At 39.7% G+C, this 13,124-nt stretch overlaps 1 protein-coding gene and 1 long non-coding RNA gene across 3 annotated transcripts; one reads left to right on the top strand and one right to left on the bottom strand.

Moving 5' to 3' along the window:
- Positions 1-194: 194 nt before the first annotated feature.
- On the bottom strand, positions 195-4,157 carry LOC306842331. Of its 2 annotated transcripts, none has more exons than XR_013781725.1 (3): positions 4,071-4,157; positions 3,108-3,145; positions 195-258 (listed from the first exon to the last, which is right to left on the bottom strand). It is a non-coding gene; the product is annotated as an uncharacterized lncRNA (long non-coding RNA). The 2 variants fall into 2 exon arrangements; XR_013781726.1 differs by lacking the exon at positions 195-258 and adding an exon at positions 2,550-2,661.
- A 6,073-nt stretch (positions 4,158-10,230) lies between these two features.
- Positions 10,231-13,026, top strand: apela (apelin receptor early endogenous ligand). Its single transcript, XM_079337701.1, has 4 exons — positions 10,231-10,641; positions 11,557-11,795; positions 12,114-12,203; positions 12,542-13,026. Exons 1-3 carry the CDS (start codon positions 10,514-10,516, stop codon positions 12,200-12,202), a joined length of 456 nt encoding a protein of 151 aa, XP_079193827.1. The 5' UTR covers positions 10,231-10,513; the 3' UTR covers position 12,203; positions 12,542-13,026.
- The last annotated feature ends 98 nt before the right edge of the window (positions 13,027-13,124 follow it).

A 13,124-nucleotide genomic window follows, 5' to 3' on the forward strand; every position in this document is an offset into this window, starting at 1 on the left:
CCCAGAAGAGGTGAGACAGAACAGAAAGAGAGAGAGAGAGAGAGAGAGAGAGAGAGAGAGAGAGAGGAGTAGGACTGAGACCTTCGCTATCAAACAGGTGATTTCTGGTGAGACTTTTACAGCTGTGGCAGCGGCTGAAGATGGAATCTTCACTGGCAGAGATGGAGGCGTTCACGATCATGTTCTCTCTACTGGTTTTCGCCCTTTTCACACTCAATGGGATGCTCAACGAGGACAGTGCACCCTCGAATGGTAAAACTGGAATCACACACATCAATTACACAGATGTCTGACGTTTTCCATTAAGAAACTTAACAGAAGCAAAAGTTTATATCAGTAGGAGAAAATGAGATGTCCTTTGACTTTAACCAGTTACTTAACTGTTTACTTAATTTGGTCAATCAAGCAGTCTATTACAACCATGTTGGAATTCATTCTACTTCCATGAAGGGATTAGGTATTTGAAGATATTATTTGATCAATTAATAAGCTATTTGGAGCGCTGTGATCAATGCTACCTCTGACAAACTAAAACTGTTCATCTCTTTGTTGTGTAAGTTAAGATTTAAATCCACTTTCATTTAGTCAAGTCACCCTAAAAGATTTCTTTAATACCTCACTCAATATTCCCATTACATAAATATCATGTTTCCATTTTACTTTTATTTACTGTCACACTTGTGTGCACGTTTATTAAGCTCCGCAATCTTGCTTTTGTGAAGACTAAAATATTCAGTTTTTGTTGATACAATAAATGCATTGATTTAAATTCTTGATCATTTTGTAGTTCATAGTAAAAAGACCCTTTATTACAATGCAATAATACTCTAATACTAATACATAAGGGTGTTGCAATGCCTTTTTTTAAGCAAAGTTTACTGCTGAAACTGGCACTAATGTTTTTGAATAGTGGAAAAATACGCACTTATATTATTAATGATTGCCCCACTTCCAAGTGAAGCCTACTGTCAAACTAGTTCCAAATGTGTCTGAGGTAGTAGCTTGTGTATAAAATGTTACGGGGGCTTTTTAATTGTCACTCTTTAATTGTTGGCTATCCAGAAGTAATTTCTGCCTTGAAAAGCAGAGTGCAGTAATATTAGGCAAATTAAAATTGCATCTGCTGGAGTTATAATAATGGCAGTGGATTGCTGTTTTTTTTAGAAACATCTCTATGTTCATTTAATGATACGTCTAACAAGTATGGCAGGTAGCAGATTTGACAATAAGTTGATGTTAAAACAACAAAAAACAAAACCTACATAATGGCTGTGTACATAGTCAAAATATTGCAGCGTGTAAAAGCTAAACAAGGAATAATCCGTTTCTATAAAATACGAAAGAAATGTCAAGCAATCTTTAAAAAATCCAACAACCTCAAACTATGGAATGAGTTATAGCTGTGGAACTGAATATGTATGTGTAACAGAAAAAAAATATATAAACTACAGAAATATCTTCATTTTTCCCCAATTCATTTTCTATCACTGCCTACAGATACTACAGATAACTTTCTGACACCATCAACATTTATTTTTCCCCAAAAGACTCTTTAAGGGCAATTAAAGGGAACTCTCGAAAAGATAGAACGAGACGAAGAAATGAAATGAAGCGTGTGTTTGTGTGTGTGTGTGATGGTGGTGGAGGTGTGTGTGTGTGTGTGTGTGTGTGTGTGTGTGTGTGTGATGGTGGAGGTGTGTGTGTGTGTGTGATGGTGGTAGGTGTGTGTGTGTGTGTGTGTGTGTGTGTGTGTGTGATGGTGGTAGGTGTGTGTGTGTGTGTGTGTGTGATGGTGGTAGGTGGTGTGTGTGTGTGTGTGTGTGTGTGTGTGTGTGTGTGTGTGTGTGTGTGTGTGTGGTGGTGGTAGGTGTGTGTGTGTGAGATGGTGGTAGAGGTGTGTGTGTGTATGTGTGATGGATGTACGTGTGTGTGTGTGTGTGGGGGGGGTATTCTTTGTGACCATGAATGTTTGTCTTTTTTGCGTTTCAGGAAGAACAGTAGTTGCTACCATGGTAAAATTAATTTAAATTAACACATAGATCTATGACGAATAAGGTGCCATGTATAAAATAAATTTAACTTACAGAATCACCTGAAGCCTCTGACCGAGACATTTCTGGTACTTTAGATTTTGAAGTGGATTGAACTGGTCTAATGTGTTATAAATGATTGATGATTTTATTTCTAAAAAGACCACACCTTTTAATTAGTGGAGCGAAACTGATTCACCCGTCATTTTATTCTTCTGTATCTAAAAGATACACATACATGTATTCTATTTTAAAAAGCATGAATCTAAAATACAGTATATATCTTTCAGTTTTGTATATAAAACCAGAGTAAGTGAATACTTTTCTTATTGCATTGTCCGATCACAGAGACGACAACGGCGGTTCAGGGAGTGGAGCAGATCGTCTGACCCCAGATGTCATTTTATGACTAAGAATGAAAAACTTCAGAGGACTGCAGCAGCCTCGTTCTTCCTGTTCTGTGGCAGCTGAGGACGTGGCAGCCACGAGCTTCGTATTCAATTGTGATCTGTTGCGAGAACAAAGTCTAAGAAGAGATCTCTGAACAGGTGTGTTTGTGTGTGTACTTAGTTATATGATCCAATGCTATTTGCTTCCAGGGTGTAGCAGGAGGAGTGGCTCCGCTTCCACACTGTAAAAAATAAATCAATAAACAAACGCTTGCTTCAACGAACTGTGAATGTATCTCAACACTCTGAGTGTCTTAAGACACAAAGAAGTCTTTGAATCTTCGCATCTAAAAATAGCTGCTTTACAATACTTTTTCCCTGGTAAGTCTTAAAATCTACTTTTCAGATATAACTTACAGTTTGATTTGCTTCACAAGAAATGTGTCATCTGTCGTGGAAATATAATTTTTTCCAAACCATATCAACCACATTTAGGTGAAACAAACATGTGCCTGTAGGATCATGATGATGAGCTCTCAAGTGATGATACGTTTGAATCATTCTTTGTTCGTTTTCACTTGTATTGCTACATCTGCTGAAGATCAAAAGTAAATGTGGCGAAGAGAAAGCGGAGTAGACATGCATGAGGAGTACAGCCTCTGTTCATGAGGGTTTGAATCACTCTTACCAGGTCGTGCCAGGTGGAGCGCTTGTGATGGAGCAGATCTAAAAACAACAAAATACAATGTGAATCACAGGCCATCTGAGTCATCCACAGTTAGGTGGTAATCTGCAACATGATCATCTAAAACTAAAATGATGTTAATGTATTTACCATGTGTGTTTGTCATGAGTGTTTTTTATCATCCTTATCAATTTACCTAAAGAGTGAATGAGAGCAATGTTTAGAAGTGTCTGCTGATTGCTTTGTGACTAACAATTAGAACATTAATAAAGTTAGACAGCTTGAGCCCTTTTTCTTTAACGTAAGGGTTTAACGCGCTTTCCATTCGATTTGTATGACTTCTTCATCATTTAACACAATCTATTGCGACGTTTGTTTTACTAGGATAACTTTTTCAAATGGAACTTATGAAGAGAAAATTCTGCAGCTTAACCATAAACATTTTCCAACGCCTGAAAAAAACGTTTTTGCCTTAGTGCTCAGACATGACCACAGCACGGCAGATAAACTGAGGATGAGCAGTACTGACACAAACTGACAACAGTTTGAAGTAACAGCAAACAAGGTTATAAGGCCCCCTTGTGGCACAGACAGATACTGCACTGTATCATGTATCTATGCAATACGGTGGCTTTGTGCAGTCAAACTGTTTTGTCTAAGTGTTATGATAAAGTGCTTTTGAGTTAAAGGTAAAATGTCACTTCCCTCTGAATTTAACTTTTCAAACCTTCATTTTGTGAACACACTTGACGTGACCCTTTTTTTTGTTCTGTACTGCTGCTGCTGCAACGCCCGAATTTCCCCATTGGGGATCAATAAAGTTATATCTTATCTTATCACACACATACTATCCTGGTTCCAAGCCTGAGATGTGCTGCCCACATCTCAGAGTAATAGTAATGAAACGAGTGCTTTCTGTTAGGCAGGTGTGTAGATGGAACTGCCGTTCACTGGCTTCGAGCTGACCTTCATCATCATTGCCTTCGTCATCTTCTCTCTCTTCAGCTTGGCTTCGGTTTACTTCCAACCACCAGCAGAAGATCCAGGTAAACGATCCTCCTCTTCTGTATGACACACACCAACGTGTCAGCTCTCCTGACCGGTGTCTGCTCTCTTTCAGAAGACGCTGTCTGCGAAGTAAAGAAGCCAAAAAAATTGAACAGAAAGCAGCGAGTGATCATAAAGCACGCTGGGAAGAAGCCAATTTAGAAGTCACAGATCTCTTGCATGATCCGGTGCAGCATCCTTTGTACTCTGGAATTTTTAAAACTACCTGATTTCATTTTTTGGTTGATTAAAATGTCATTACGGCAATAAGTTTAAGATTAATGAAAAAATGTGATGATACTTGTTTCCCTGATGAAAATGTAGTTTCCCTCTGTACAGATCAGTATTATCATACAAATGTGGAAAATGTGAACTTTGAGAACTCTAATGTATTTACATGAACATAATTCAACAGTGGTGAGATGTAAGTTAAAAACAAGACGCAGTGAAAGACATCCTTAGTTACACTTCTACATCATGGAGTGAAATAAATTGTACTTATAAAGCACGACAATCTTCAGACAGCCTAAGTTACTTTAAAGACATTTCCCAAATTTCCCATTAAACACATTTTCCACAGGTTCTGTTGTTTGGGAACGAAAGGCTTCCAATACATTTATAAAGACAATATTTGGCGACGTAACATTCGCATATTCACCGTGCCATGAGTTTGGCCCAGCTGCCTGTTCTTCATTATTCAGCGTCTGAAAAGTGCACAAGGGATTTAAAAATAACTTGTTTCATACACTTCGTGATTTTAAATGATAAGGCAAATGCTCCCTCTTCAGACTCTTTAAAGTCAGAGTAACATTAAAATAAGAAAGGTTCGACCTAATCAGAATCTGGATGTTTTTCTCATTGCACTCTGTGTATTTGTGTCTACTGGTTTCTGCCGCGAGAAAACAAGCAGCCAAACATTCAGGGTGGACACTGAGTTTGAATGTGCAGAGCAGCCGCTGTGTCTAGGTTAGGATTTAACAAACCAAGTGACTTTTGGCCCCATTGGGGGGACATCCTGGGGAGGTTAGAGACTGCTCCCTGTTGAGTTTGCCCCTTGACCCCTGAGCCCTCCGTCACTTTTTTTGCAGTCAGCCGTCTAGTTGCCATCAAGGCGGGGAGGAGCGACGTCAGAATAAAGACCAAGTTAATCAACCATCTTTCTCTTCACAGAGAGCAGCAGAGAAGAAAAAAAACCCGCCCGGCTCAGTTGTGTTGTCTGATGTGTGCTGATGGTCAGTACTGTTTGTGTGTGTATTGGGTGTGTTCCATACTGTTCATGTGTATGTGCATCCATTGGGGTCTGTATTGGGCAATTGGAGATAAAGGGTCTTAAGAGTAATTAAGCTCTGGCAGGCTGCGGCCCTCATTAACACTGACGACCTTATGGCATAACAACAGAGCAGCTATCAGTGTAACGACAGCCAACGAACTGACCCATTAGATCACAATCAACACTCATACACACGCACATGCACAGACAGCGGTCAACACCCCAAAAATCAGACTTCACGGCTCAAAGCATCTCTGCTAGTCACTCCTTCACAACACCTTCTTCTGTGTTCCCTTTGATAGGTGGATCTTAGGAGAAAAGTGTGGTCAAAACAACTCTAATTATACTGTTGTAACACTTATTGATAACATTGTGTGTAAGAACTTACCAAGGTAAAATTATTTCAAATAAGCCAAATACAAACGAAAGATTTGAATTTGGGTTAACAAGTTTAACTAAATTAAAAAAGAGATAAAGACCAAAAATAATCTGCTTCCATACATTATACACAAGGCAGGATATATCTGAAGTGAATGTAAATGTGTGGGAAATATGTATAAAATACATTGTTATAGATTGTGTTAAGAAAACACATCAATGGTGTCCGCAGAAGTCAACAAAAGGTACATAAACAAAAAAGCAATCATCTTTCTGTCCAACCAACATGATAAAACACAATACTTAGTTACTGTCAGACAACGCATGACACGGATACTATCTCCTTATGACACTGGTAAACCAACAGTGTTTTACATTTTACTGTCTGACAACTCATCAATTATCACAAGTTTGAGACACTTTTTCTTCTTATGTTGAACAGTTTTCATACCATGAATATGCTTTTTTTTTTATATAAATCACCTGCACATCAGAAATGATAACCTATGTAAATCAAATATTTTCTAAATATTTCCTCAATTAAATCGTCTCAATTGTTGACCTTGATCAAAAATAAGTGAAACCTCAAATAAAAAGGTCAACAGAAAACAAGTAGAAACAAAAGTTTTAAACCAGCTGGACAGATGGCTCAATTTGATTCAGCCAGTGAAAATAATCATGTCAGCCCATTACAATGATGCCAATATGATTCAAGTACAGAGGTATCTGCCTATATATGTATTAAGCATTCGAAATCTAACATAATCAAGAGATCGAGGCAAAGTATTTAAAGACAATATTCTGGTAAAAAAAATCACATGCCTTGTTCTTCACTGTCACCAGTGATAATATGACTGAACACTTAAAAGAGATTATAATCTATAACACTGAAACCTTTAAGGTGCAGCAGCAACAATAATGTTATAACAAAATCACTGATTGTAGACTATCTATTGACTCAATACATTTATTGTTAGCATTTTAAAGTAAAGTGTTTTAAATCCACCTGACTCATCCAGTATAAAGATGAGTGATGATAATTTCTGCGAAAATTCAATGAAGGTTGGAGCGACACATGACTAGTTTTTTATCCTTCTGTAAGTATGTAAGGATTTGTCTCGAGTGCTTGAGTTCTTGTGTACGTTGCGGTGCGGTTCAGCAGAGTGCTTTTATGACTCACTGTTCCCTCTAAACAAGTTTTATCAGAGAGGAAGCTCTTTATCTGTTGGTCCTGGTCAGGATATGATGGGAGAGAAAGGAAAGACTGAAAATCCAGGAGATGAGGAGAAGCTAAAGCTTCCTCTTTGGTCATAAAGATCACAGCTAATAATAAGACCCAAGCTGTAGTAACATTAGTAATTACAGCAATCAGGAGCAACACACTTCAGGGGTGACTGAAAGTTACCGGACTGATATTTGGCTACAACTTGTTTACTAACAAAAAAAACCCTTAATAGAAAAAATATTTTTCAGCCTTTTGTGACTTTCTGTCAAAGAACAGTTTATGAGAGAAAGGGAATAAAGGGAAATGAAAGTTAGGATGACATACAGCTTAAAGCCAGGTGTTTGGATCAGACCATGGGCCAGAGCGTGCGACTACTTTCCCCCTGTACTGTACTGTGGTCGGCACTACAAGCAGAGCTAATACTGGGAACATTGCAAGTCATGACCAATTGTAACATATAAACAATCAGGACAGTAATACAGAGCTGGGCCTGGTGTGAGTGTGCCCTTTAAATGCTGCTGTAAGTGGCCTATGGGGACATCATATTCAGCTGAAATGAAATTAAAACTTCTATGTTTATGTTTTTTTAGATCTGTAAAAAAGGATCAAGTGTCTGTTTGTTTTGACTGGAGCGTTTTTTCAAAAATAGTTGCTACTTATTGAGTTTTGTTTGTTGATTCTCCAAGGTACTGAGTTCAGAAATGCCAAGTCCTACATCCCTTCTCTCTGACTGATCATTTGACAGTTGACTGATGAAATGCAAAATATACCTATATGTAACTTCAATGACATAAACAGATGTAGGTTGAACATTGTTGAAAACATATGAGCTATTTTGAGAAAACAACAGACCAATAGAGCACAGTTCTGGGGGTTCTCAGACAATGTGATGTGGAAATAATTTTTAAAGTGGAGCAAGGTTCATCTGTGCAGTGCAGCCCTGCCAAGGCAGTGAAGCAGGTTAACAAGAGGTTTCCCTCTGTGTGTGTGTGTGTGTGTGTGTGTGTGTGTGTGTGTGTGTGTGTGTGTGTGTGTGTGTGTGTGTGTGTGGCTCCCTCGTAGGGGAGTGTTTGAGCAGGCTGGGTAATCCCTGTAAAGACGTATAATCCCTGGGCAGAGCAAATATTACAACATGTTCTACTCAGTCACATAAGAAACCTGGTGGAAAGAATTTGGTATGATTCACTTGTTTCTTGTTTGAAAAACAGACAGAGAGAGAGAGAGAGAGAGAGAGAGAGAGAGAGAGAGAGAGAGAGAGAGAGAGAGAGAGCAACTGGAGAAGCAGTTGGATGCAGCGGAAACCAGGTGGCTCTGAATGACAATTGAGACAAAATTAGCATATTCAAATAAGGAAAATACAAGTTTTTTAAAAGACAATGGCAGCTGATATGCAAAGTACAGACTACCACTGAAACAAACTACATACCTCAGCAGAGTATTTGCAGCAGGATGAGTGTGTGTGTGTGTGTGTGTGTGTGTGTACAAGAGTGTGTGTGTTTGTACGTCGACCAAATCCATGAGGAATCTCTGTCATTTCAGGCAACATTTTTGCAAACACCATAAAGCAATAAAGGTGACATTTGTGAAGACACAGTGACACATACTAGCCCACATGCCACTGAAACACCCTTCAAACTAAGAGACCCTTTTTTGGCTCCTTTTGTCTAATTTGAAGGCTAAAAGGAGCTGGCGGTCCAGATGCTTGTTCAAAGTCTCTGAGACTATTTTTGAGCCCCCTGGTCCATTAGTGTCCTGCTGGTTCTCTTAATCCTCATTCACATGTAATGGCTGACATTTCATCTTAATGTGTTAATTCATTAGTTGGGTGCTGAATGGAGACTCAGTCCACAGAGACAGCCGTAAGCAGACACGCTAATGAGTCCCAACACTTTGCAAAAGCCGCTGGCAGCCACAGAGCTAATGCCAAGTGAGCTGGGTTACCTGCTGAAAGAAAATCCCCTCATGTACCACCTACTGACAGCCTATCTATCTATCTATCTATCTATCTATCTATCTATCTATCTATCTATCTATCTATCTATCTATCTATCTATCTACCTACCTACCTACCTACCTACCTACCTACCTACCTACCTACCTACCTACCTATCTATCTATCTATCTATCTATCTATAAAAACTAAGTTCCTGTAAGTAGATGTTTCTGTCCTCTAAGAATTATAAACATCACTTTTCAATTTTGTATAAAAAAGTCTAAAAATAGACACAATTAAGGGTCAAATCCAAAAACTCAAACTTGGTCGAATCAAGAAAGTTAAAAATCAAGACATTTGATGCAATCTTTTCTCATGAACGTTTTAAACATGTGATACTCTTTTGAAAACAACTTGGCTTATTCTGAAGACAACTGATCGTTTTTAGGAAATAAATAATTAGGATGACAAAAATGCACACGTTTGTTTTTTCACCGAAAATAATGTTCTGAACTACATCAGTGAGCAGAGAACTTCTTAAGCTATTTGCCTTGAAAAGAATATTGATTCATCCTACAAGCCTACAACACAAACTCACAACTCAGAAATAGACAGTCCTGCAGACAGATGGACAGACAGTCCTGCAGACAGACGGACAGACAGACAGTCCTGCAGGCAGACAGACAGACAGACTTCTTTAAGTATTGTTAGTCCAATGCATCACTGACTTTAATTCCATCTGGACCCTTGCCCCCAGAATGCTCAGTGCAAACACCCCTATCCACCATCACTAAGACCAACCCACCACCCAAAAACCCCAGATGTGTCCTGCTCTGTGCGGGGGTAGGTAGGGGACAAGTGCGGGAGGAGGGATCTGGCCTCAAGAGCCTGCCATTTTAAACTATACAGCTTTCTCATATCTCTGTTCTTAACTTATAAGTGATATATCAAATGTGACTGCATCTTCCGCTCTCTTTGAATATCTCAATCATTTATAGCTGCACACATATGAAAGCATACACAAAATGAAGTATGCAGGGGAGTGTGTGTTCAAGGCAGTTAGAGGGCAGGGAGGGGGCTTCCTGTCACTTGAATAACCCTCTACATGTGGGGTCAATATGTGCAGTGCCTTAGTGTGTGTGTGTGTGTGTGTGTGTGTGTGTGTGTGTGTGTGTGTGTGTGTGTGTGTGTGTATCAGAGTTTGAGGAGGGGGCTGCTGTGGGAGCCATTGCACCCCCCGACCCCCCCCCCCCCCCCCCTCCAAAAAGCTGTATAAAGCAGATGGGGGGAAAGGCACCTTTGTCACTTTGCTCTCGGACAGAGACAATCACACTCTCCCTGGACACACAAACACTGTGGTGGACACACAAATTCCTCTGGGACATACTGAATCTCCAGAGAAGAAGAGGGACTCTGAACTGAACTCTGCTGTGTCTTCTCAACTGAGAAAGAGAACTAAAACTCAGAGCATCACTAACAACAGTGCCGCTTAGAACCAGTGAGCCTCAAGAAATATCATTGACTGAGCCTTTCAGAACATAAAAAGCGGCCTAGCGATGAAGATCTTCAACCTACTGTACCTGCTCCTGCTGCTTGTAGCTGTTGTGGCGCCAGTCTCCTCCGCCAGACCAGGTAAGAGGCACCCAACTTTTCCTTCAAGATCTTCCAACCAGCCGGCAGACAGGCCTGTCCCTTTTACATGCCTTTCTTGCTTATGAAACTAGTTTTGAGAAATTTTACGTTAACACTTAAATTAATAATCCATTTACTATTTTTTTTTGGCAAACGAAAAAAATGTCGCGATGACGTAATGGTGCGTCCTTAATCAGGGCTGGTGTAGCTGCTGTGTGTTCAACGTTCAACCCTCACAATATGTGGCATGTTCCCGAGTTTATTTACTGTGCGTTAATCGGAGAGACTGTAAATGTTTATCTTAACCTGCAACTGCAGCGAAAGGTAGTCAACGCCAATAGGCAAAACAAGTGTAAAAATAAAATTAAGAAAAATTATACAAAAAAGCGGCGCAATGCCCGCGTCTTTTTCAACTTGAAGAAATCAAACGTTTTATTCCTGATATCAATCAAAGGAATTAGCTCATTTAAAGTGTTCTTTAAGTTTTTAAAAGTTTTTCTTACGTCGTTGAATCTTTCACTAGGCATATAATGATTTCCTTTTTTTATTTATTCTATAGCAACATAAGCAGGTATTGCCTAGTTTACCTTGATTTACCTACCTTTATTTAATTGGGGTTATTCATGCTTTGCTGAAAGTTCCAACACGGAATGAACGCAACACTGGTACTATCAAAGTGCAGCAGACCATGTTTATCTAATTCATTCTTAACTCTTTAAAAACCAAGAAACAATCGACAAAGTTCTGAAATACAGTTTAGCCTATGGCCTATATTTTTATTGAATGGCTGGTAAAAGTAGAGTTAGTGCTGCTACTGTTTATGCTGGCAGGTGCTTAGTGTGCTTACAATTTGATCCAAAAAAATTGGTTTTTGTAATCTGGATTTAAACTGCGCTTGTTAAACAGAGAAGCGTCATCAGGCTTGAGGTCGTGTTTTGGTTCATGAGATGATGGAAGGGAGAGGATGATGGGAAGAAGACGGAGGGAAGCGGATAGCCGCCGGGGATCGCACAGCGGCCCCAGAGAGCGCCTTTGTCCCCGGCTGGAAGACACTCTGGCCATCTTTTGTTAATCGCGGTGTTAAAACGCCATGCAAATACCCGAGCTTTATTAACATGACATGGAGTAGCAGTGCCAAGTGTAAAGAAGTATACCTCCAGGCGTGGGGAGCATTTTCTTTCAGAGGGAAGAGGAGGAGGAGGAGGGGTGAGGAAGAGGGAGTCATAAAGTCATCTGGCAGTTTATCTCTTCCTGGGCCTGGCTGGTAGTCTGTGAACTGCGGGAGTCGAAGTGGATTTATTAGGGACATTTATTTATTAGTGTCCCTGTTTATTAGAAGGGGGTCGCTCTGCAGTAAGAAAGTAGGTTCAATGTCACAGTTGCACCTCCATGTTACAATCTGTTCATCTATGCCAATAGTCGAACATTATTCAGAAGTACACATAGGTTACAAACTGATTTATTTCTGGTTAACAAGTCTTTACTCTGCATTTTATATTTAAACTCTCCTTTTTTTTCATTCAGATTTCCTTAACCTGAGAAGAAAATACCACAGACACCACTGCCATCATAGGCGCTGCTTGCCCCTCCACTCCAGGGTGCCCTTCCCCTAAGGTGAGACATGTGCGCTTTTACATGTGTTTCTGTGACAACAAACAGAGAAAAACCCAGCAATGAACAAAAATCAGGTTGCAGAGCCAGCAGGGGGCAGTTAAGTAGGTGTGTGTGAATAGTGGCAGAGGTGTGTATTCACGCAGAACAGAAGTGCAGACATAAATCTTACTAATGATGAAGACTACTAGGCTTTGGTGCCATGGGGAGGGAGGAGGGGTAAAGCTTTGATTTTGACTTCTGTTCATGGAAAGTTACAGACAGTAATCTCATTTTGTCCTATGCTGAACTTGTTAAAGCAGGATACTAATTTATGTGTTTTTTTTTCAATCCCATTACAGATTGAAGCACAACTCTGGAGGGTGACCTGTGGAAAGAGAAAATAAAAATACCATGCAAAGGCAGTGTGTGGCCGAAAGAAGGGCCCTAAAAACAAGAACTGTGAACTGGAGTTTAACTATGGGACACCTTAACAAGGTGTTTGCAGATTGAAAAAAAGCTGCAAGGAACTTCATACATTCCCAACAAATGTAGAATATGTGATGTTATGGCATCCCAGTGGACACTGGTCTGGGTGTGTGCCAAGTTGCAATCGGCAATCTCCTCTGCTTCACACGCGGAAGAGCAACGACAGATGGAGCCACATCAATATCTGCCATTGACATTTAACTTAAAAGCTACGGACCAAAGAGCTGGAGACATCTTAGAGACTGCAGCTAAGATGAACAGCGACTTCGAAGCGTTCCTTCAAAGTGTTTATTATGGATGTATGCACTTCAAATGTTAACTGAATTTAAAAACTTTTAAATAAAAATATATCAATGAAGTGTATTGTAGCTCCTTTCTTTAAACAGCTAATATGAAAAGCCTCTCAGGATACATGATGGTTTTCTAATTTAAATATGGGCTTCTTTTAGTCCAATG

The sequence above is a fragment of the Symphodus melops genome (genome assembly GCF_947650265.1).
Source record: "Symphodus melops genome assembly, chromosome: 2".
NCBI lineage: Eukaryota > Metazoa > Chordata > Actinopteri > Labriformes > Labridae > Symphodus > Symphodus melops.

What these genes read in the sequence shown, in the direction of transcription:
- apela (XM_079337701.1), top strand. Translation starts at nt 10,514, where the DNA reads ATGAAGATCTTCAACCTACTGTACCTGCTCCTGCTGCTTGTAGCTGTT. An exon ending in TCCAACCAGCCGGCAGACAG is followed by an intron (nt 10,642 to 11,556) that starts GCCTGTCCCTTT and finishes AGGGAGAGGATG; the next exon opens with ATGGGAAGAAGACGGAGGGA. An exon ending in GAAGAGGAGGAGGAGGAGGG is followed by an intron (nt 11,796 to 12,113) that starts GTGAGGAAGAGG and finishes TTTTTCATTCAG; the next exon opens with ATTTCCTTAACCTGAGAAGA.